The following is a 25,259-nucleotide window of genomic DNA, read 5'->3' on the forward strand; positions in this document are numbered from 1 at the left end:
TTTTAGCCGTCAAAAGAACAAAGGTGTTCAGACATAAAACATACATTTTTATCTTTAGTGAGAGGTGAAATCTGAAACCTGTGCATTAAAAAATAGTTCCAACTACTGTACTTGAAAAGACTAAATTGAGTCAGTCCTCAGGAACATGTAAGTTATTTGAACTCTTAGCTACATTTATATTGGGATACATTACAGGGTATTTCTTTTCAGCATCCCTCCAGTTCTTGGCAAAAATGTTTATGAATGAGCGTTTGTATGTATCGGTACACGGTTAAACCTCAGTTACAAATATTTTTCAAGAGCTGCATAAAGATTTAAAAATGCAGCAAAGCTATGAAGAGCAAGGACTTTTTAGGAACTTTTAAACTATAAACAGAAGAGTACGTGTCTTGGGAGATTTTTCTCCTCTTGTAGTAAGATCTTAAAATATTTATTTCCAAATCACTAAATACAAATAGCACTGAATGCAACTTAAACAAAAAACAAAAACACTGAATCTCCAGAAAGCTCAGGCTATCAGACCAACAGAATCAGCATTTCTTCTCTACAGCAATAAACAGCTTGGGGGAAGAGCCCAATTAACACAGGACATGTTGTAACAGGTTGATTCAACTCTCATCAGACTGATGGGTGATGGCTATTAAAAAGGTTTTTTCTTTTGAACCAGGAGAAGTAACAGGTGACAGATGGAAAAGGCAAAACAAAGCAAATGCACATGGAAGAGAGGAGCTGGACAAGGATGAGCTACAGATCCTCTGACAGGAGTCAAGCCTACACCGAAGTTCAGAAAGTTAGAAACAGTTACAGGAAGCCACTGCGGGAGCAAAGGAGAATGGGTGGTGGGCAAAAAGTCTCCAGTAATCTCTAACATAACCAGGTCTGGGATGAAAGGCTGTCCTAACAGTTCTGGTGCAGTAGTGATTACAGGGGATGGGCAGAGCAATACTAGTTGGATGTGAGAAAATCTGTCCCTTCGTTTTCATTCCCACTACATAAACCCTTTCATTTCCAAATAACTCCTACCTGAGCTATGCAGCAGTCTCCTAAGTGGTCACACCTCCACCTTCTCACCTTCTGTGCCACTTCCACAATAATTATCTTAAAACATTGCACACAATCCTCTTCCCATTCCTGCAAATCACCACCTCAGAGAAATATGTGGTGGTTCTACCATGATGAGATGAAGCCTGTTCCTATGTTAATAGCCAAGGTCAACCACAGTGTGGTCACTGGCTACAGTCTGAAATGCAGTGCGTTGTCAGGGAGAGAGATCTGGATTTGGATCTAGGGGACCTAGAAAACAGTCCCAGCTTTGTGCCCTTTGGTATGTCACCTGACCTCGCTGAGCCTCGGGTTCCTTATCTGTGAAACAGAAATGTAAGTGATACTTAGATATTATGTTAAGATGATGCTGATGACTTTACTAGTAATAGTTAGCATCTGTAGAGGGCTTAGTAGGTGCCAGCCACTATGCTAAGCAGTTTACATGAATTAGCCATTAAAGTATTATGGATACTGTAAAATACTACAGAAATGCTAATTGTTCTTTTCTAAATTCTCAAACCATCTGTTACTAAGGCAGTTTAGAATCTTAATTGTGGTAATGTATCTGTAAAAATGTACAAAATTTTTACATAGCATCTTATCTCCTGTCTTTGGCTTCCATTTCCTTGGCAAGGATGGCCAAATCAAGTAATTGCCTACTCTGAAGACCATTAATCTTCGTGGAAGCGATTTGAGAAAAACAGAATAGATACTCTTCTAATAGCAGAAGCTGACCACTTAGCATCTTCTCTACTCATAAGTATCTTTCCTTACTCTATTCATCTTCTTGCTCCAAATGCCGCTGAGTCAAGTTACTTGATATGAGCGGTGGCTCTGAAGCCCTCGTAAGACATGTGGGGTAATAGAAAGAAAATAGAGAAGAGACAACATTCTCCATAGAACTAGGAGTTCTGAAAGTGGTGTTTGCAGCTTAAACGAGCTGTGCTACCTTTGAGGTCAAACCTGGGACCTCAGCAAGGCAAAGGCCATCAATGTTTTATATGTAGCTATCTCTCCAGTGCAGGAATCAGTTTTTGACACTTATAGGCATATAAAATAGATTGAGTTAATGAAGTGATGCTCTTCAAATATAAGTTCTTGCATGGAGCCCATGTGAAAATGTCACAGAAATGAAGCAAATGTATCCATGGTCCCCAGGCTGAAGAAACATTTATGGATGCACCCTATCTAGAATGCTTTATTTGGTATTCTTTATCATGTCTTGCATTAGCAGGCAATGAAGGTATTGACGTGTTAGGCAGGGATGGTAAACACACAGCATGGTGGCTGCTTCTGTTGAGGTAATCGCTGCTCATGGGCGGCTGCCTTCTCCGTGCGTGCGGAGTCCCCAGGCGCTGGAGGGTCCTTCCCCCACAGCCCTCCCGGCAGCAGCTGCATCTGCTGAGCTGAACACTGTTTCTGTGCTCCCTCACTGAAGGCAGCAGCACACTGAAAACTGGCTAATGGCCGCTTGAGAGCAAGAAGAGATAAAAGTTATGCAAACATGACTGCTCCTTAATGAAGGACCACTGAAGAAAAGTTTTGTGTCATCAATATTATGCAAAAACTGAATTAACTACTGAGAAATTATTTTCTCATCTCCTGCTATGCAAAAATAAACTTAAGAATTCTTCACTTCAAGCTAGCTTTCATGGACGTACACATGCATGTTTCACAGGAAGCCCCTGGTACTGCACTGACCCAGCTTTACCGATGGCCACAGTTTGCTTGCAAGGTTGGTTCCCAAAGCAGGAAAAGAAAGTCTGAGTGTATATGGGTTACCTGGGTGAGCGGGGATACATTTTAGATAGCATAGTTTTACATATACTATATTTGGATATTTCAGTTTTGCTAAAAGCAAACAAAAAAAATGATACGAAGATACAGCTTGCTTTTCATTTCTTAATCTATATTAGACTATCCTTAATAACAAGCTTTGCTGTTTAGCAGTGTCCCACGTATGTTTCCTGGGCACTAGGTAATCTACTCTGTTTTCTCTCAACTTCCCATAAATCAGTTTACTTTCAACAACTCTGCTCAAGCCATTCTATAACCAAACACAAATAGAAAATAAGATTTCATTTCCAGGGAGAATCAAACTCTAAATATGACAAAGCAGATAAATAACTGTTGGCATTAGTATTAACAATTTTTTGATCTTTTATGAGTTAGGATGCATGAAAAAGTCCTCAGAAAGGGTGGCCTTGGTAAAGCAATGTTTTTGGTTGGTGGAAAATTATCTTGAAACTTAGAAGAATCAAATTGTTTTAAAAAAAAGTACTGTCTCTCTCTGCATATATAATTAACTCAACACTGCCAAATATATAATCATTTATAGTACATTTTGGCATTCCAGAAAGACAAAGATAGTATCTTGTATTTATTTTGCATAATGCCCAGGGCAATGCTATGCAAATGAAGTGGCTTAAACCACAGGAATTGATGTTGACAGTGATGACTTTTATACAAAGACAGAAAAAACTTCTGGAATCAATTAATTAAAAAGCTCTGTTAACACATTAGCCACCACCCTCCCCACATAAAACTAGCCATAAAGACTGTTACAATTATCTTCACCCCATGTATAGTTTTGGCATTCATAAAAAGATGTTATCATTACCAACTTTTAAGTAAAAGTTATCTAACAAATACTTATATGCCTGATCACTTTTTATAAAGTATTTTTTATATTTAAAATATATGTACTAAAAACTATCACAGCTCTTCAAGTAACAAAAACATAATGTCACCATTTGTAGCCAGTATAGTGTCTAGTGGAAGACAACGACACAAAGCATCTGGGGTCATGCTGTAAATTGCATAACATACTGTACTACCGCTTCGTGTATGCAGGCACAAAGATGAGAAAGCAATGGAAAAAATGGAAATGAGATGCTACATCAGCTATATCATTTACCTACCTATGGTACAGCAGCTGAGTCTAATTCCTAAAAAAATCCCTTGGCAGTATACTGTTATGTTAAGCCAGATCAATGCTTGCATTTCATTCATATTTCTGTGATTTCTGGTGAAACTTTATTATTGATATTTCAGGATTACTGTGTAACACAATAGATACTTTACTTTCATTAGTTATTGTATTTTACCCATATTTTTACCATATTACAGATGAGGAAATTGAGATGCAGATAATGTTAGCTTGCTCCTGATTATGTTAGTACAAGTCAGCTTTAACCACATTGACACTATCTTCACAGATGAGATTAGATCAGTATGTGCAATAAAATAAAATACTGAATCAAAGTAATTATTATATATACAGTATTTGTTAGTGTTCATTGGGACCTAAGGATGGATGTATTTAGAATTTAGAACAAAACAAAATTCTACTCAATTCAAAAACAGAGAAAAACACTCTTAAGATTTTATTTACAGAAAGCTGTAAAGATACCTAGTAAAGAAGAAAATATTAATACATACTGAATTATTAATATGATGTAGGTTTTCCACATTTGAATTATTAATTTTTAAAGGTTATTTCCATTAAAGTATGAGAAATAACACCCCTAAATGTTTTAAGTAAAGGCTTATAATGTTTCTCTTGGGTAATGTTACTAAGTGATTTTAAGATCTCTGTAATTACGGTCATCTTTATCTATTTTTACTGTCTTAAAGGAGAGCTGAATCGGTATCATCCTGGACAGCTGCAGCAAACCTCTTAAAAAGATGAATTTCCCAGACCTCCTCAGCAACCTGCTGTAGTAATGAGTGATCCTTGTAATCACATTCTGGTCTGAATCCTACCACAACACTCCTTGCTCTAAGTTTTCATGAGGCAGGAGCTATCCTGATTTACCAGAATGAACAAAATTATAAATACCTCCTCATAATGTGTGCTTGACAGTACATGCATACATTATTTCTAATATAAATGACAGTAATAGCGGTTTCCTCAAAAGATACACTTTATGTATCTTTTTGTTCAGTGACTAAATGTTATCTTTCTCTGTAACAGAGGTAGTACTTATTAAATCATGTTGGGAAGTATTTTATTTTCATAGCATTTACATCATTGTTGGAAATTGGGAAAGCAGGAAGAGACGATAAAAATGGTTTCAAACTTAATTTTTCTAAGTTCCATTTATTTTTCTTAGAGTAACATGTTTTAGGATAGTTTTCAAATTGTGTGTGATTTAAATTTAGTGGATAAAGAGGAACATTTAAAAACAATGAAATTAGAAAATAATAAAATAAAAATATAATAAAAGCAAATAGCAAGTGTAATATCGTTTCTTGAAACTTTGGTTTTAGTTAAATGTATTATGCCCATGTCACAATATAAAATATATTTCCTGCTGAGGGCCATGATCAACAGTTTGAAAGCCACTGCTGAATGAATACATAGAAGCAGAGAGAGAGATGTGCGGTTTTTCTCAATATTTCATATTTTGATGGATAATAACAAGAAACAAAAATTGTAAGACATTGAAGAAACTGGAAAAGATTAAAATAAATGGAAAGATATTCCTTGCTTATGGACTGGAAGAATACTGTTAAATTGTCTATAATATCCAAAGCAATCAACAGATTCAATGCAACCCCTATCAAAATTGCAATGGCATTTTTCACAGAAACAGAACGAACAATCCTATAATTTGTGTGAAATCACTAAAGGCCCTGAACAGCTAATGCAATATGGAGAAAGAACAAAGAGGGAAGCACCACACATCCTGATTTCAAACTATATTACAAAGCTATAGTAATCAAAGTAGTAATGGTATTGACATAAAAACAGACACACAGATCAATGGAATAGACTAAAGAACCCAGAAATAAACCTATGCATGTATGCAACTAATTTACAACAAAGAAATCAAGAATATACAAAGGAAAAAGGATAATTTCTTCAGTAAATGGTGCTGGGAAAACTGCACCATTTCTTCAGTAAATGGTGCTGAGAAAATTGGCTAGCCATGTGTAAAAGAATGAAGCTGAATCACTATCTTATACTATGCACAAAAAGCAAGTCAAATGGATTAAAGACTTGAATATAAGACCTCAAACCATAAAACTCTTAGAAGAAAATAGAGGGGGTAAACTCCTTGACATCAGTCTTGGCAATGATTTTTTGTATTCAACACCAAAAGCAAAGGCAACAAAAGGAAAGATAACAAATGGGACTATATCAAAGCAAAAAGCTTCTGCACAGCAAAGGACACCATCAACAAAATGGAAAAGCAATCTATGGAGTGGTAGATAATATTTACAAATCCTATGTTTGATAAGAGGCTGATAGTTAAAATATATAAAGAACTTATATAACTCAGCAGAAAAAAGCCAACAATAAACAATACAATTAAAAATGGGCAGAGGACCTGAAGAGACATTTGTCCAAAGAAGACATACAGATGGCCAAAAAGTACATGAAAAGGTACTCAACATCATTTATCATCAGGGAAATGCATATCAAAATCACAATGAGACATCACTTTTTACCTGTTAGAATGGCTATTATCAAGTGTTAATGAGAATGTGGCGAAAAGAGAACCCTTGTGCATTGTCAGTGGGAATGTAAATTGATGCAGCCACCATGGAAAACAGTATGGAGGATCGTCAAAAAACTTAAAAACAGAAGTACCATATGACTTAGCAATTCCACTTCTGGGCATTTTTTCAAAGAAAATGAAACCACTCCCATGTTCACTGTAGTATTATACACCTAAGCCAAATCCCAAGAGTCTGTTGGTGGATGAATGGATAAACAAAATGTGGCACATGGCATACAAAGGAATATTATTCAGCCGTAAAAAAGAAGGAAGTCCTGACGTTTCAGACAATATGGGTGGACCTTGAGGACATTATGCTAAGTGAAATAAGTCAGATAAAGACAAATACTGTATGATCTCATTTATATGTGGAATCTTAACAACTATAACAAACTCATAGATTTAGAGAACAGATTGGTGGTTGTGTGTGGGTGGATGTAATGGGTGAAGGTGGTCAAAAGACAGAAACTTCCACTTATAAGTTAGTCATGGAATGTAATGTACAACATGGTAACTACAGTTAATAATACTGTACTGTGTATTTGAAAGTTGCTATAAGAGTAAGTCATAAAAGTTACCAAAAGGAAAAAATCTGTAACTATTGTGATACCTGTTGACTAAACTTATTGTGGTGATCATTTTGCTATATATATATATATATACACATCAAATCATTATGTTTCATGAAAAATAACACTCCTAAATGTTTTAAGTAAAGGTTTCTGGTGTTTCTCTTAGGTAATGTTACTAAGTGAAAAAACCTAAAACTAACACAATGTTGTATGTCAATTATATACAAAAATACATATTTTTTTAACCTATAAAAATGATAAATCACCGTATTTCTCCCTAAAATACCAATTTTGGTATGTTTTCAAATCAAACATATTAAGAAAACATATTTGAGAAAACAAAACATATTAAGAAAACACATAAGGGACAGCAAAAAACAAAAACAATTTACCCAATTCAGTGAATACATTTCAGCATTTTGAGTAAAAAGAATGTATAATTTACAAGTGCACTTAATTTACACACTATAATCTATTTTAAATAGCTTATTCAGATAGTTTTCAGCAATGTGTGGTAAGTACATTTCATACGTAAAGGAACAAAATACATCAAACTTCTGAAGACTTCCAAGGTTGCTTTCTGAGTAGAGTTCCCAAACCATTACTTCAACACAGTATGCTATTGATATTTGATTCAGATACCCAAAAACCTTATTCTGACTCACAGGCTTAAGAAAATGGTATTTCATAGCAGTGACCTTTGATTTAAACTGAAATTCATTAAAAATCAGGCCAATGTAGGTGTTTTTTATTAGAGCTTTCCTACAAGAATAAAAATTGAAATAGTTGGAAATACTAGGTTCAATATTTCCAGAGGTTTCAATCTTTTAGAAGTATAAAGTTAAATCTATTTAAGCAGTATTCAGTATATACCATGTTAAAACCTACCAACTAGAGATGTTCTTTTTAGATATTTTGAAAACCTTAAACTTTGCCTATTTATATTTTATGTATACACTTTACTACAATTCAGATGTCTAAAATCATAGCACTACCATTACCATATTCTACTAAAAGGCTCAGTGTGATCTGATAAAGCCTAAAGGTATGTTCAAGAAACTTAACTTGTCTCTCAGGCTGAGAATAATTTTTAATAAGATGAACTACAACTGTCAAAGTAACAAAAAGGCAAATATATATATGGTGTATTTTTACACACCATGAGAAAATCATTATGTATTTCGTATGAAAATACTCTCTCTACATTTTTAGTCTTCTCTTTTGTCTCTTACTGGTTTTATCTTGTGTTAAAGTCTACTCATATTCAAACTCAAACATTTTTCCAAAAAAGCGAAGAGTATTTACAATTCTTTTTATGCCATAGGCCAGGAAAATAGAAGTATATAAGAAAACAGTAGGTAAGGACAGATGGAGAGAAATAGATAACAGGGAAAAGTTGAAATAGAAGCAAAGGAAACCCTAGAGTGGAATCACACATCCTTCCCCAGGGGGTTAGGTTCCAAGACAATGGCTAAGAGAAAACTAAAATCAAAGTTGTGCTTGAAACAAGAAATCCTTTAAATTAAGTATAGTGTACATGTTTATGGAAGGCTCACTGCTTAGAACTATGCATAAATGTATTGATCTGTGTGTTTTAGTGTGCTATGTGTAATGTCCTAGAAGATGGCACACAGAACTAAAACAGAAATCCGACTTCGGTGACTCTTCCTGTTGGTTGTGTCATCTAGAGACATTTTGTCAGCTCTTTCACCTCTTCCTTAATATTTATCTAGTAATTAATTACCAGAAGTTATCCTGAAGGAAAGCTAGAAAGTCAACATCATGCCTATTTCTCATTCAGTAGCCAGATTCATCACCTTTCAAACCATCCATCCATTCGTTTTTGTCAGAGGATTTATCAATACACGGGGCAGCTCATAGCTTCTGTCCATGTGCCGTAGAATGGCTGGCTATTTAAATTATTTTTACCCCCTCTCCCTTTGAAACAAAAAACATTATAATGATGCCTCTGATTGTACATATTATTGATACAATTATCACCAAATCTTAACTAGACAAGATTTGCAGGTCACAGGCTGCTGATTCTTTGAGGTTCATACTAAATCTTACTCATCACTCCAACCTGACAGAGGTGATCACAGAATGCAAGAGCATCTACTCCATCTGCAAAAGCAACTTAAAAGATTCTAATTCTGAAATGACAAAAAGGACACTACTATATCATAATGTTCTAATTTTACAATGCAGCGGAAAAAAGTTTCTCTTTCAGGAAGAAACTTTGGACTTGTGGCTATTAGGCTCTATACCTTGGAGGCCCAGCTTTAATTACAGTTTTGGTTACTGCAGAATCAAACTAGGGAAGGATGTGTTTTTGGAAGAAGGAATGGTGTCAGCATCTGGAAATTTAACTTACTTGGGACAAAAATCATTTGATGTGTTCCCCGGTTGTGGCTTCAAGACACCAATGTGTTGTGGGTCACGATCTGTGTATAGCAACTGGCAATCTGTGTCATTTTAGTATAGGCTTTTATGGCTACTAATTATGAGAAGAAGTGCAAACAATCAGTTGGGTCCCTTAAAAGTGATCACTGAAATGATACAGAAATATTAATAATAGTAAACAAAATAGTAACTTATTCACTTTGGGTAGTGCAACTCAGCCACCCTTTTCCAATTCTTTCCCAGTCTTAAAATACTCTGTGCCTTCTAGTCTACTGCAATGAGTGAAGTCTCCTCTACACAACTTACAGATCAATCCTTGGCTATATTCAATTCTGATTTCTATTCTTTGCCCTATCCATTTGTTTCTCTCTCTCTCTAGTCTGTTCAGTAGACTGCATCTACTCTGTCTCTCTAGTCTGTTCAGTAGACTGCATCTACTCTGCAAATCTGAACTACACAGATGACCCTGATTCTTTATTTATAAACTGAACTTTCAGTCTTTATTCAAATACTCTAATTATTTATAAGGTGCACCTATCTGGATGATTGCCATGTTCAAAGACAAACACATCCCTCCAGCAATCTCCCCATAATCCTATTCACTCATGTTAAAGATGTCAAGGTTACCTCTGCACTTTCCCTCTGACTCTCCTACTAAATTTAATCCATTTGTTAACATTATTTGCATCTATTCATTCCTTTCTGTTCCTACAGACACCAGGCTAACTCAGAATCTTAATACTTCATATAGAAATTAGATGATCAGTTTCACAGCTGTTCCTGACTCTGGTATATTGTCCCTAAGCCATCTATCATATCACCAGTATATTTTGATCATAGTCCTTGACCCCAAGATCAAGTCCGAAGTTTTAACGTTCTATAATTTAGCTTTCCAGTTTTTAGACTTAACTCCTCTCACACTTCTTTATAAATTCTTAGTTTAGCCAGTCTAGTCTATTGAACAGCCAACAACATACTCTGTGCACTTCTCATGCCATTTCCCCCATCTGGAGGACACTGCTCCTGATTAAATAAGGTTCTTACTAAACTTTACCTCCTCCCTCATTGCCCCCACTACACAGACGTATTCTCAGGGAATGTCAGAGTTGAGTTGAAGGGAGATCATCTACTCCATCTGCAAAATGGGATTTAAAGAATCATCTCCTCTACCTATACAATTAAAATGTTTGGGGGAAACTGAGGTCAAAGGACAATAAACATACTCTTTTTTCTGAATGCTAGTTTTATTCCATACGTTTTTCTTGATTGTTTCCCACGTACCAGTTGCTGTACCAGCCAATGGGATTGGAGTTGAATCAGCAAGATCGATTGCATGTGTATCAAGCAGATAAACTTTGATGAGTGATACAAGAGGGACATTCAGGTTGCCACTGATGTCTGAAGTACACATGGTGAGGACAGGGGGAAGGCATGAAGTTAATCTAGTGTGGAGACAGGAAGGCTAATTCAGTTTGGAAAGACAAGGAAGCCTCCCCTGAGGAGGCAATCTTTTAAGCAGGAGTGAGTGAGTAGGAATTAACTGCAAAAGACCTAGGAGGAGAGCCTAGGCACTTTCAAGGAACTAAAAGAAGGTCAGGTCGGGGTGCTGGAATCTAAGGGACAAGGAGGGTTGCAAGAGGTGAGGCCAGAAAGACAGGGAGGGACCCAGGTATGCTGGGCCTAGGAAGGTCACGTTGAAGATTTTTGGTCTTCTTCCCAAGAACAACAGGCCTTGGATAGTATGTTCCAGAATATTTCAAGTTGGGACCATGGTTTAACCTGGGAGGAATGGGACAAGTAATTATGAAATGAAGAATTCTAGTTTTATTTCAGTTGAAATATTTTCTATATCCCTTTCCTCCTTGTGTGTTATGATCTCATCCAAAGTTAAAAAAAGCAAGCATATGAATCATTATTATTATTTTATTACCATTTTTTAAATGTATTTTCTTACAGCTTTTTTTTTAGTTTTTGGTTATATAGTTGTGCTCATATAGTGTAATAATTTTGTATCTTGTTTTGTCCACTTCAAAAACATTTCCTCAAACTGTTGTAAACTTCCTAAGTAAGTCTTTTATGACTACCTATTTCTGTGGGAGATATAGCAAGTTTACTGGTTGAATATTTAAGTTGTTTTAAAATTTCCATTATTATCTATAATGCAAATGGAATTACCAGACTAAAAGGTATGTTATTTATTTTTTAAAAATTGAAGTATAGTTGATGCACTTCAACTATACTTGAAGTATATAAGAAATATAAGAAATTTGTAAGAAACAATCTTGTATTAGTTTCAGTTATATAACTGGTTTACCAGTTACCCACACTATTAAATCCTCACCCCAACTAATGCAGTTACCATCTGTCAAGATAGAAATCTGTTACAGAATCATTGGCTGTATTCTCCATGCTGTACTACCATCCCTGTGGTCATCTTATATTATGACTGAGAATTTTTGTGTCCCTTTACCCCCTTACCCTCCACACCCACCCACCTCAGCCCCTCCCCCTTGGTAACCACCAGTCACTTCTCAGTATCTATGAGTCTACTGTTGTTATGTTCCTTTTGTTTTTCTTTTTTAGATTCCATGATTAAGTGAAATCATATGGTATTTGTCTTCCTCTTTCTGGCTTATTTAACTTAGCATAATACCCTCTAGGTCCAGCCGTGTTGTCACAAATGGCAGCTTTCTTTTTTATGACTGAATAATATTCCATTGTATATATGTACCACCCCTTCTTTATCCATTCAACTACTGATGGACACTTCGGTTGCTTCCATATCTTGGCTATTGTAAATAATGCAGCAAAAAACATAGGGGTTTATTTATTTTTTTGGATCAGGGATTTTGTTTTCTTTGAGTAAATTCCTCAAAGTGTAATTACTGGAAACCTCCATACTGCTTTCCACAGCAGTTGTGCCAATTTGTAGTCCCACCAACAGTGTAGGAGGGTTCCTATTTCTGTGTACCCTCGGCAGCATTTGTTATTTCTTGTCTTTTGGATAGTGGCCATTCTAACTGGTGTGAGGTGGTATTTCATTGTGGTTTTGATTTGCATTTCCCTGATGATTAGAGATGTGGGGCATCTTTTCAATGTGCTTTTTGCCCATGTGTATGTCTTCTTTGGAAAAATGTATATTGGGTTCCTCTACCCATTTTTTAATTGGGTTATTTGTTTTTTTGGTGTTGACGCATATGAGTTCTTGATATATTTTGGATGTTGACCCATTATTGTATAAATCATTTATGAATACATTCTCCCATACTGTTCATAGGCTACCTTTTTGTTCTGTTGAAGAAAGCATATGAATTGATAAATACAGCCATTTTTAGTTGGTATACTTGGCTTAGACAGGAGGTTGTATATGTATATGAATGTCTGTACACCTGTAAATCCTTAACAGAGTATAGGCATGTATTACACTTTTAAAAGCAAAACATTTTATATAAGAACAATCCAATGAAAAACACTATTTCACTGTCTGGCCATGCATTGGTGCTATACTTGAAATTAAATCATTCTCCTGTCCTTTCCTATAAGACCATTATAAGGGAAAATATCTTGAAAGAATACTAACATTTTTCCAAGTGCTGTTTTAATCCCAGTTGTTTTTTATTCTCATTCAGATAATGAATTTCAAAATGCAATCACAAATGTATCTCCTCTAAAATTACATTTTTATCAAGGATAAAGTTTTAAAGAAGGTAGAGTGACAAAGTCATTAATAAAAGAACAACTGGAATTTTAGAGCAATTTCTGTGTTCAAGGTACTGTATTGGGGACCTTAAAAATGATTATCTCATTTAATCCTAACAAAGACTCTGATAGAAGCATGGTATACTCTGTTTTACAGATAAGGGAACTGAGGCTTAGAGAAGCAAGCATTTTCCCCAAATTATACACCTTAGACTTGTGCTATCCAATATGGTAGCTTGTAGCCATGAGGCTATTGAGCACCAAAAACACGGCTAGTCTATAACTGATGTGTGCTGTAAGTGTAAATTACCAGATGTAAAAACTAAGAATGAAAAAGAAAATGTCTCAATTTTTGAATAGCGATTACATACTGAAATGACAATATTTTAAATACATGAGTCATATAAAATGCATTATTGAAATTAATTTTACCTGCTTTCTTTTTTAAATCAGCTATTAAAAATTTTTAAAGGACATATGTAGCTCACACTATATTTGTATTGAATGGTGCTGCTCTAGACCAAAGGCTAGATATTGAATTTGAGAGTAAATACCAAGTTCAAAGGCAGCCTGGTACAGAAAAGGACAAGGATTCACGCAGCTCTTGGTTTTAATCTGTCAACGACTCGTCTTGTGTGAAATACCAAACCTCTCTGCACTTCACTTATGTCATCTGGTGATGTATCCCAGTGATGTTATATATCTCCAAACAACTGTTGCATATAATATGTAAAGCAGCTAGCTGGCAGAGGAGAGAGAACAATTACTGAATACCTCCTATAGCAACTGTTTAACTTAAAGATTGATTCCCAAAACAGAGGAGAAAATTCACTTATTTGAAAAAAAGTTTTATTCTCTTTAAGTGGGAGCAGTTAAAGAACTAACACATTGAATGCTTGCTTTAGCATAAAATATGCATTATATACTGTATCATATACATAATATATACAGATCCTTTCTTTCAATGTAAGTTATTTATAATATGGTATAGGCAGGGAAGCCAAATGATAAGGTTAGAATGAGGTATAAAATATCAAGACACAGAAGGGCCCAAATGGTTCTTATGGATATAATGGATGAATTCCAGTGAAAAGAGTGTATGAACTACTTCAGCTGATCCATGGTCTTTTTATATCAAGAACTGAGACTAGTGAATAAAATGACATCTACACAAGCAGGATTTTATTTATTTTTACTTCCTGGGTCACAGTGCAAACAAATAAATTGTACCAGGACATCAAATTTACACTAATTATTAGTAATCTCCACTGTATCATAAGAAACTACAAAATCATGTGGACTATTCAGTGATATTTTGCCAAATTCTGTCCCCTAGGCTGTGTCAAGAAGTTTGTCCTGGGTATGTGACTTCATCAGTGTATTTATTATATGTACAAATTTAAATGTGAAGGATGGAGCAGTTGGAGTATTTACTTTAATGTATGCATATGGCCTAAGATTGACATGTGACAATGTATTAGACTGCCCTGGTGTGTAGTTTGGTGTTTTTTGTTTTTTTTTAAATTGGGTAGTACAGGAACAGGGGAGTGTTAAGGATTTGAGTCACTTAAATGTAGCCCCTTAAATGTAATACACCTATTAAGTTCAATACAAAAATTGTTCATTTGTTGACTATAGCAATTAACTGCAAGAAAATGAGACGGGAGATGTCAAAAACAGATCTTTGAACTGCAACAAAGGCCATGAGAATATTCACTTTATTCTAGTTTGAAATTTAACAGAATAATACACAGAATTTTGGTTTAACTATTAAAGTGCATATTCAGTGAGTTATGGGTGGGAGGGGAGAGGGCCTTACCTTTCATCTCATGTTACATTAAAACTCTTATTTCTTGTCATGAATTGTTGAACACCCTCTGATATATGTTGATTTGGTTTTTGCTCTTTCAAAATGAATAGATTCAAAATGATTTTATAATGTGATTGTGTCTACAGTACACTATCATTAAGTAAATGTCTTCAAATTTAGGACTACAGGTAAAAATAAGTAGGAAAAAGAAAATTACACTAAATCAAAATTATTAGCAATTAAAAACTAATAATAAAAATCAGACTAAACAATAATGTGCAACTAAATAGTAATTAGAAAAATTTGCTAAAACTTTGAGGTATGATATTGTTACATTTCTGATGCTTAAAATTATAGGAAAAATATGCTTAGTCAAATTAAGAGAAAACAAATATTGTAAACCATTTAAACTACCTGCCATATTTCCAAAATACACACTTTAGGAAAAAAGAGTTTATGTGAGGAAGGAGCTTTTTTACATTTAAATTAGCTAATACTTGAATCACACCCTTAAAACAACTTTATTTCCAGGAATGCCTTTTTTTCCTTTTTCTTTCTTTTTCTGAGGGGGTAAGGCAGCTAGATTAAAAAAAGTTGGTCTGCATTTTTTGTGAATGGCATATCTGTGCCCCTGTATGCTAATACTCTCTCAATCCCACCGAGCTGTTAACATGCCTTCAAATAATCTGGTCATCTGTGTTTAAAGTTTTGTCTTAATTGAGTTTACCTTTGCAAACCGCTAGGCACCATTCACTCTTTTACGAGATGAGAAAGGTCTCTTTCTCCGGACCTGGCATTTTTACCATGTATGTGTGAGCAATGTGTGAGCAATTTTGCTGTCAAATATTGCAAACGTAGATTTTTTGAGGGGTTCCATCTGAAAACGTCTCCACTATACTTGCGAAACTCCCCTCTTCCCAACACAAACCTACCCCTTTCCCCCCAGCAAGTTTTAAACTTTGTTTCCTTTGGGGTTCTGTACAAGCGCTGAGAATAATATACAAGAGACAAAGAGCTGTGCTGTGGGTCCACGGGATGCCAAATTTGAGTAGTGAAACAAAGCACTCAAATTTGAGATTCCAGATGATGAGGATGGTGATGCTGGCAAAAATTTTATTATAAAGCGTCAGACCCCAGGACCATCTCCCCAGACAGCTCGCCCTACCCACGGCCGCCCGAGCATTGGGGAGTTCTGGCCCCGGGACGCTGGCTGCCGGCCGCACCGCGAAGCCCCTTCCCGCCCCCGGCCCTCTCACCGCTTTACTCGGATGATCTGGTCCCGCATGGGCTTGATGTCCTGGAAGCTCTGCTGGTTGACGAGGCTGTAGACGAGGATGAAGCCCTGGCCGTTCTTGATGTATAGGTCCCGCATGGACGCGAACTGCTCCGTGCCCGCGGTGTCCAGGATCTCCAGCACCGACGGCGACGAGTCCACCTCGATCTCCTTGCGGTAGAAGTCCTCGATGGTGGGGTCGTATTTCTCAATGAAGGTGCCGGTCACGAACTGCACGGTCAGGGCGGATTTGCCGACCCCGCCCGAGCCCAGCACCACCACTTTGTACTCGCGCATCGTCCCTCCGCGGCCGCCGCCGCCGCCGCCGCCCGCGACATAGACCTACGCCCGCCGCGCTGCGCCCCCGGAACGTGAGCCGGCGGCCAGCCCCGCCGCCTCCCGCGGCCGCCCCCACCTCACGGCCGCCGCGGCCCCCCGGGCGCCGGCGGAGGGAGCAGCAGCCCTGGGCAGGGGCCGAGCCGGGCGGCAGTGCGGCCCGCGGGCGCCGGCAGGCACTGAGGACGAGCGCCGAGCTCTACCGCCGGAGCCGCCCGAGCCGCGGGCCCGCAGTGCCGTCCGCCCCGCCCCTCACGCCTCCACGCCCAGCTCCCCGCCCGCCGCCGCCGCCGCCGCCGCCGCCGCCGCTTCCCCCGGCGCCGGAGCGCGCGCCCGAGCCCAAGCCGCAGCGCCGCCGGGGGCGGGGCCTGGCGGGGCGGGGCCTGGAGAGGCAGCCCCGCCCCTGCTCCCCGTTGCCTAGGCGACTTGCTGCGCGCGTTCCCGGGAGACTGCGCCGCGCGAACACCTCAGCCCTTGCTTAGATAAACCAATACCTCTGTCCCTCCCCATCCGCACGCCCCGTCGAACTCGAGGTGCTGCGTACTGACTCTGCACAGTTCGTCCTACTGAGCCGGGAACCACCTGAGAATCTCTCCCGTGGAATTTGGAGAAGACGTTATGTTAGAGAGGCCAGAGCAGGGCCAGAGCAGCGCCAGGCTTTAACCTGAGGCGGGGAGGGAGCGGACGACGAGCAAGATCTCAAAGGAGTTCGTGTCGTGCGGGACTTTGCCTGACACCAGCAAGTCTGTCAGCATTCCGGAGAACTTTATTTGTATAAACATAATTAGAAGCTTTGTTTAAGGGGACAAATAAACACAACGAAATGAAGTTTTGTTTTAAGCGTCAAGACACAGAGAGGTGACAGGTCCCTATGGCCCAGTGCCTGAGGCGGCAGAGGCCAGAGACCACCGAAGTCGGACCCACGCCCGCTGACGTCACCGGGCGTCCCGCCCACTTTCCCCCAGCCCTGCCCCTCTTCAGTGCCAGACTGATGTCGCGCTCTTCCTACGCCCTGTTAGCTACGGGGAGAGCGGAACCCCGAATCGCAGCACCTCACAGCAGAGACCCACAGACACCTCATAGCAACAGCTCGCTGGGGCACCTACTAGGAAGCTGGGTTTCATCCCAACCAACCAGATCAACGTTACTGTAACTCATGGTACCATTCTTGACCAATAGAGAGCCACTTATACCACGTGACGCTCACCCATCAGCCAATGGAGGAAATGTCTAGCCGCTGAATCAGCCAACCCACGTCCTAGGACCCGGCCAGGCTGGGCGGTTTGCTCCTGCGCATGCTCTGCCAACCAATGGTAGGTGAGCGGACGAATCACGGGAATTTGGACTGAGCCAACCAGAATTTGCGATTCCCTTGCCACCAAGTGCCGGTGGAACGGAGACAGGGTTGCCGAAGGTTCTTGGGAGGGGTGAGAGATTGAGGGCCCGGTTGCTGTGCCCTATATTGGCAAGAAGCAAGATGTGTTGCAGGCGAGAGGGTTACATTCCGCTTTTAACCCCCTCTCCGTGGCATCTGCCTAAATGATGGGCGTGGAAATGGTGTTAAGGGATGTGGGTTGAATCGTGGGCTGAATAAAGAAAACAGGGACTTTTGTCTTTAGGGTGAGAAATATTTTGGTCCTCAAGGAGACATACTGCAGCAGTTGCATGGGTCCTCCATGCGTGCCCCCTAAAACATTTTTTTTAACTACTCAGTTCTAAAACTTACCAGTCTCTCTGGTATTGCATCTTAGTTACACACTCTTTCCTATCCATAACGTCAAATTTAGAAGTTACATTTACAATTATTCCTGTATTATATTTTGTAATAACTGGTTGTTGGGTTTACCTTCCTTCAACTATGCCCTTCGCAGATAGGCTACACCCATCCATTGCTAGCTCACACTACTTGGGAATAATAAGTTCTAACATTTGATCATGACATACTTCCTCACTTTCCTCTTCCCACAAAGTCATCTTTGGTCTGAGTTCCTGGAAAAACCAGGTGTTCTTTTATCATCTTTTCTGTTAGTTATCAAAGTACTACATAAATGTACTTATATTTAGCAGTGTTCTATGCCCTCTCACTATTAGGATTGATAGCTTATATTTACATTACTGTAATATAAAACATACCAGGGTTTTGCTTAAAATAATTGAGGGCAGGTCTATCAAAATGTGTAATAAACACAACTTGTTATTTCTTGATTATATATATGGTCAAGATAAAACAGGCCATATTTGAGCCGCTGAAATCAGCCGGAGAGGTAGGTTACAAAAGAATTAAGAATAGTGTGTTTTAAGAGAATTGAAACCAAAGGAGATCTGATATCTCATCCTAACCTAGTAATGTGAAAAAGTAAATCAAAATTAAGAGAGTTCACATGAATGCTTTACATCCCTGCTTTTTTGGCAGAGGTGTTTCAAGGAGATGTTGTAGATGAATACAGTTGTTCACCTAATATTTTAGAAGTCACATCTTTTATGTAAAACTTGTGTGCTTATTTGTGGTTACTTTAACTTAGCACCACCACTTCTTTTCAGGGGAAAGACAGTCTCTTCTAAGATCCAAATTGTGCATCATGGTGTTTAAGTTGTTCCTAGGCTTGTGGGGGAGTTAAAGAGAGCCAAGAAAGAAGCATCAGACTTTGTCTCTTTGTACAGATCATTACAACCTGTGTAGTACCTTACGTTACTGTGGAACTAAAACACCTCACTTTGTGAGGAATAAATGTCCAGGGACTTTCTTTAAAAATAGAAATTAACATTGGGATTGTGGGTCTAGAACATTACCTTGAGCAACTGTTTTCATTTCCCAGGTCCCCAGAAGTTGAGAAGCTCTGGACTGGAGTGCCTCTGAGAGAAATTGTCACCAAAGAAAATAGTGAGTAGGCTCCCTCTTCACTTCAGTTAGCATAACAGAGAGCAGGAGAGCTTTTTGACATTTTTCAGGCTGTTTTCCCTGGCCTTTCATCAATGCTGACTTTCTTGATAAGAAGAATAGAGACTAAAGCCCTTGGGGGTAGTTTTACCTTATTTGTATTTCTCATTTTTACAGGCCTCAACGTTCACTCTCCATGCTGCCATAAAGGTAGATTTTTAATCACTAAGAGGCAAAAGAAACGTGATAAATAGCATATTTTCTCACTTATTCTATCTTGGATGATATTACTTACCTAATTTGAGGCTGTATGTGAAATGCTGGTTGAGGGATTAGCTGCTGTAAGAAAGCATGTCAGGGCAAGTGCAGAATTTTGAAGATTTGGGTGGGAGATGGATGTCTGTCTCCTGATCCCTTAATCATGTTCATTCCTGTGCCAGCATGCACTATCCATTATGAGAGTGATTTTAGAAATAAAAACTTATGTCTCCACTCATTTGTTTGTGGGGAAGACAAAATAAAAATGAGATAACTTGAAATTGAATTTTCCTCAGGAGCTGTAAATCTGCATGATAGTGAAAAATTAACACCGTACACTGACACTTCAGGATCTCTTTAGCTTTGAATATGCATTGCTGGGGGGGAAAGGAAAGAAAAACTTTATTTCTCCTCTCCCTACTGCACCTGAGAGTCATCTCACCTATGCCTAGATATCCTCCACTGTAACACTTGTGTTACCATGGAAACCTAGCTCCTTTCTTTGCTTCTGTGAAATGTTGGAAAAGGTGGAATGAAGTGGGAAATACACTGTGTTCTGGGGACTTTCTGATGACAGCAAGGAGCAAGTATGCAAAGAATTTAATATAAACAAGTTAGGAGAGAGCATTTTAATGTGAGCAGTGCTTCTTGGCTATAAAACCGTGATTCGTATTGCTTCCTATTGAAGTCTACTTGTATCTGATTAACCGTAAAGGGGAAGGACAAGTCATGTACATTTAGCACCTGTCAAATGCTGCTGGCAATTGTAACAACAGCAGAAGACATTTTCTTGGTCTCTGAGGTTCCTAATACAGTTCAGAAACTGAAGTACATATGAAGAATGGAAAGGAGGGGAAAAATAAACTTTCTCCTTTGAAAATACGTCATCTCAGTACTTTTGAAAAGGAAAAGAATTGAATGCAGAACTTAAGTGAATCTGTAACCAAATCAATGAAAGAAACCTTTTGGTTGGGAAAGTAAATGTTTCAAACAGCAATTTTAAGGAGAAAAGAATTCATGAAGGAAAAAGCTTAATGATTAAAATATAGGAAGAAAAGGAAATAGCCTGAAAAATCTTGAGAGCTTTAAGGTTCAGAGGAAAATAGAGCTTTAATGTGGTTCAGTTCACACAGCCAAACAGTGTGGCTCGCATACCCAGCACTTTCCCTTTTTTTTCTCTAAAAAAAAAAAAAAAAAGAGAGAGATGAATCAGAATTAATCATTAAAGGCAGTGTTTTCCCTTCTGCTCACGTTTAGTCTAGAAGTAGGCACATGACTCAATTCTCCTCTTTGGAACAGGATAAAGTCCTTCAGATTTGGAGGATTTTGGGGTTTCTGACAAGAGTAAGATTTGCCCATTGTTTTGAATTACTCCCCTTGCTTCCTTTTTGCACATTGAAATAAGGGAATTTGGCCACCATCTTTGGGCTGTGATGCCTTATGGTCAAGTTGAAAACCAGCAAGTTTTCAGATTGCTAAGAAGTATGAGAAGAATCTAGGTCCTAGAAGATAAGACTGAGCTGTCAAACCAATACTAGAAATGCCCACCTTTGGACTTATAGCTAAGTAAACAGCTAGTGTCTTTTAATTTAAGTCTGTTAGGTTTTCTGTGTCTTGTAGTCAGATATATCCCAACTGTTGTAGAAAATATGAGGGATTCAAGACAAAATGGTATTTAAAAAAATTAGCAAGCACTTGTGAGCACTTTTATTCTGCTAATATCCTGAGTGGTATTTCAAAGACATTACAATATTTATTGAGCACTTACTATGTATATTATTCCAGACTCTGGGGATACAATGAACAGTTCACCTGAAGACCTTGCATTCTAACAGTAAATAAACATATACATAAACAGAAGACACAGATGTTAAATAACTGATTACATGTTTCCATTATGTAATGACATTTATAATTTATGCTTGTAAGAAGGAAAAATCATAGATTGCAAGGATGTAATAATAATAAAACATTACAGAATATATAACTAAATAGCTGAATAAAATTACAGAAACACTTTCCAAGAACAAGATAATACTATGTATAGTTTATAAGTGAATTCTTCCAAGTGCAAGATAATACGATGTATAGTTTATAGATGAATTCCTAGGGAAGTTTAAAGAAATAGAAAAAGGAAAAACCAAGAGAGATGGAAACAGAAGAAGAGAAATAGAGTAAACTGGAAAGGGCTTAATCAAGGAAAACGGTCTGGGAAAATCAACCTCCATTGTCAGGTTTTGAAGGAAGTAGGCAAAAAATGGAGAACTCCAGATGTAAGGAACTAAAAGAACAAAGGGAGAAAGCAGGCAGGAAGAGTGAAATTAGGGAAATAAAGAATCATTTGATTATTTATTTCCCTGTAGCAGTGCCATTCTAAGGACAACTATCAGGAAAAATTCAGAAGCCAGAAGTCTCAAAGCAAGAATGTAAATTGTATGAAAATAATAGAGTGAAAAATAACACAGAAGAAAAAGAGTACAAGTATATATTTGAAATTAAGGCATTATTCCAAATAATGAATAATTTATAATGTGGGCATCATAAAAGAATCATCCTAAGAAGTAATTATGGACTTGAGGCCATCATAAGGTGGGGTTCAAACTTTCACAAATAAAGGTAGAAAGAAAAGGAGTATCAAAAAGTGAGGACAGGTGGAAAGACAATTTTTGCTTATGGTAGCTATTTTCATGGTAGCTATTATTGACATGCATTGTGTAAAACTGAATGGAATTTGATTGTAATGAAAAATTTCAATAGACTAGTAATACATAAAGATAGTCTATTTTGGTAAATAGTTTAATATACAATGTTTTTCCTACAATGCTTTTTTGTACCTTGCCATAGAAAAATATTTTCAATAAAGAAGCTGTAAGGAATAATAAAATACAGATTAGTGACACAAAATAGAGATTTAAAAAACCCATAGATGTGCCATATGTAATGGTATAGCAACAATAATAAGTCTTGTAAAAAAAAAAACAGAAGTTTGTTAAAAATCATGTGACTTCTGGTCAAATATGGGTGTAGTAATTTTTCTAATGCTATTTTCTGTACAAATATAAGAATATTTTTTAAAAATGAAGCTGCTTTAGGCATATGAACACACGTTAATCTTGTTCATAATGATATAACCAGTATTTGTCATGCTTTGCCATTTCCAAAGCTCTTTCTCACATATCTAAGAAGCTTTTTGTTTTTTAACAACTACAATAAAATAATTGTCAGGTGCAACTATACAAATGCATGATATAAAGGTGCCAAAATAACATTATTACTGCTCCTTCCGCCAAGATTGCTGGTGGGATATAATATAATATATAGGGTGAAACACCCTAATATGAAGAAAACAATGAGAAAATCCTGGTAATGATGGGTTTTTGGGGACTTAAGGAAATGGGAGAAGGTAGTGGTGGTTTAGACCTGGGGCAATAAGCAAGTAGCCTCACCATGGGAGAATAAAAAAGGAAAGTAGCTGTTATAAATCTGCTTGTGCTTCTCACTCACCATTGCCTCAGGAGAATGATTTCCTGGTCCTGGCATGTGTGGTGACTCAGTCTGGTCCAAGTAGACTGAAAAGGACAATCAGGGCCACACGTAAGCCCTGTGCTTGTGAGGATTCAAAAAACTCCTTAGGCCCTAAACAACTTAGGACATTTGCCAGTCCACACTGCCTGCTGTGATTCCCTGGGCTGGTGAGTCACAGCTTAAGGACTGCTCCTCCTGATGTAGCTTCTCTCTGGGGAACAAAAGGTTAATTATAGACCTAGGAGTAACAGGCTGTGGTTTTCTTGAGTTTTGTGTTCTCCAATCTAGAACTCATTTTTTTTCACCCCCTTAGCAAATTAGTGTGACTCAGAATGAGGTCTAGTAAGGTGGTCAACCATCCTGGTTTACCTGAGACTGTCCTGCTTTTAGTGCATCATCCCAGAAAACCCCTCAGTCCGAGAGGGCCACCCTACATCTATCTTCATACACATTTCCAGAGAAAAATAAATGCACATATCAAAGAACAAGATATTTTAGAAGTTCAACTATTTAAAAAAATTAGACTATAGATTCCAACAGAACCATAAACATTAGAGTGGACCAACATTTAAAATTAGCCTAAAAACATGCTAGAAATGATAAAGGATAATGTTAGCCATGTAAAAAACAAAGAAACAGATGAAAAGAAACCAAGTGGACATTACAATGAAATGTATAGTATTTGAAATAAAGAACAAGAAAAATAGGATAACATGGCAAAAGGGATACATATAGTTAAAGGGCACATAAGTGTATTGGAAGACCGGAATGAGGTAATCTCACAGAAGGAAGAAGGGAAGTTTAAAGAAATAGAAAAAGGAAAAACCAAGAGCGATGGAAACAGAAGAAGTGACGACAATGCAGAGAACAGGAATCCCCAAAAGAAAGAGAAGGAAAAATAGATGGATGACTTCTTAGAGAAATGAGTGTTAAATTTTCCATTAATGAATGAATGGATAAACAAAAGGCCTCAGATTGAAGGCCCCTGGAGTATTTGTTAAAGGAGAGTGATATGGAAAACCCATGCTTACAGTGATTACAGTGAAATTGGGGATATCCAAGACAGAGAAAACTAAGAGTTTACAGTATGAAAGATTGACATCAGATTAAACATCAGAGTTTTCAATAGCAATCTTTTCAATTAGAAGAACAATTGAGTAAGATTTTCGAAATACTGAAGGGGAGACAACTTAGAAACTGAAGTTTTATATTCGGCCAAAGTATCATTCAAATATGAGAATAAGATACAAATATTCTCAGGCATTGAAGGCTTCAGAATATTGCCACACAGAGACCCACGTTGAAAGCAATGGCTGAGTACTTAAGGAAAAGGTGATGTTGCACAGTATGTGTAAAGAAAAGGTGATAAAATATTTCAGTAAAATCAATTAGTGTCTTTAAGAATGTATAAGACCAAAGAAATAAGAGAATATATATCCATAATTCCTCAGATTTTAAGTCTGGATAATATCAACCTGATGGGAGTACATGAAGAAGTCTGAGAGCATGTCGAAGGTGTTCTTGTCTTATTAAGGGGAGATTTTATATATTAGTATTCACAAAAAAGAAAAAAAGGAATATTATGGAAAAGGAGAAGTACTAAAATTGAATTTTAAAATATTGAAAAAATAAGATAGTCAAAATAGATTCTAAGTAGCAATAATGATAAAAAACTAAACTCACCAGTTAAGAGGAAAAAATCCATTAAAAAAAATCTTTAAGAAAGGTGCACCTGAAGGATACAAAAATACAAAGGACATAGAAAAATTCAATGAAAAAGTATGTTAGAAGTTCTATCAGGTAAATTATTAGCCAAAGGAAAGCTGGTATAATGATGTTAGTATCATATTAAATTCATGTAAGTCAGAAGTATTCTTAGGCATGGAAAGAATTACTATACAATAATCATAGAGTTCTTACCATGTATGCATTAATAGCCTCAAATTATATAAAG

At 37.5% G+C, this 25,259-nt stretch overlaps 1 protein-coding gene and 1 long non-coding RNA gene across 4 annotated transcripts in view; one reads left to right on the forward strand and one right to left on the reverse strand.

The window, feature by feature from the left end:
* The window catches only part of RAP2A (RAP2A, member of RAS oncogene family), a 38,466-nt gene extending 21,586 nt beyond the window's left edge, over positions 1 to 16,880 (reverse strand). The window contains exons 1-2 of one of the 2 annotated variants that reach the window (XM_037024935.2): positions 16,292 to 16,880; positions 9,928 to 11,305 (exon numbers count right to left, since the gene is read on the reverse strand). In XM_037024935.2, the coding sequence (XP_036880830.1) occupies positions 11,140 to 11,305; positions 16,292 to 16,605 (480 nt within the window). In that variant the 5' untranslated portion in view covers positions 16,606 to 16,880 and the 3' untranslated portion in view covers positions 9,928 to 11,139. Of the gene's footprint in view, positions 1 to 9,927; positions 11,306 to 16,291 lie in introns of those variants that run through there. The other variant, XM_037024934.2, reaches the window with a different exon arrangement.
* Positions 16,881 to 17,106: 226 nt separating this feature from the next.
* Positions 17,107 to 25,259, forward strand: part of LOC108385862 (uncharacterized) — a 67,532-nt gene continuing 59,379 nt past the window's right edge. Inside the window, exons 1-2 of one of the 2 annotated variants that reach the window (XR_012120995.1) lie at positions 17,107 to 17,957; positions 19,461 to 19,525. This is a non-coding gene — a long non-coding RNA (uncharacterized lncRNA). The other variant, XR_012120994.1, reaches the window with a different exon arrangement.

Source organism: Manis javanica, chromosome 9 (assembly GCF_040802235.1).
Source record: "Manis javanica isolate MJ-LG chromosome 9, MJ_LKY, whole genome shotgun sequence".
In the NCBI taxonomy this organism is placed as follows: domain Eukaryota; kingdom Metazoa; phylum Chordata; class Mammalia; order Pholidota; family Manidae; genus Manis; species Manis javanica.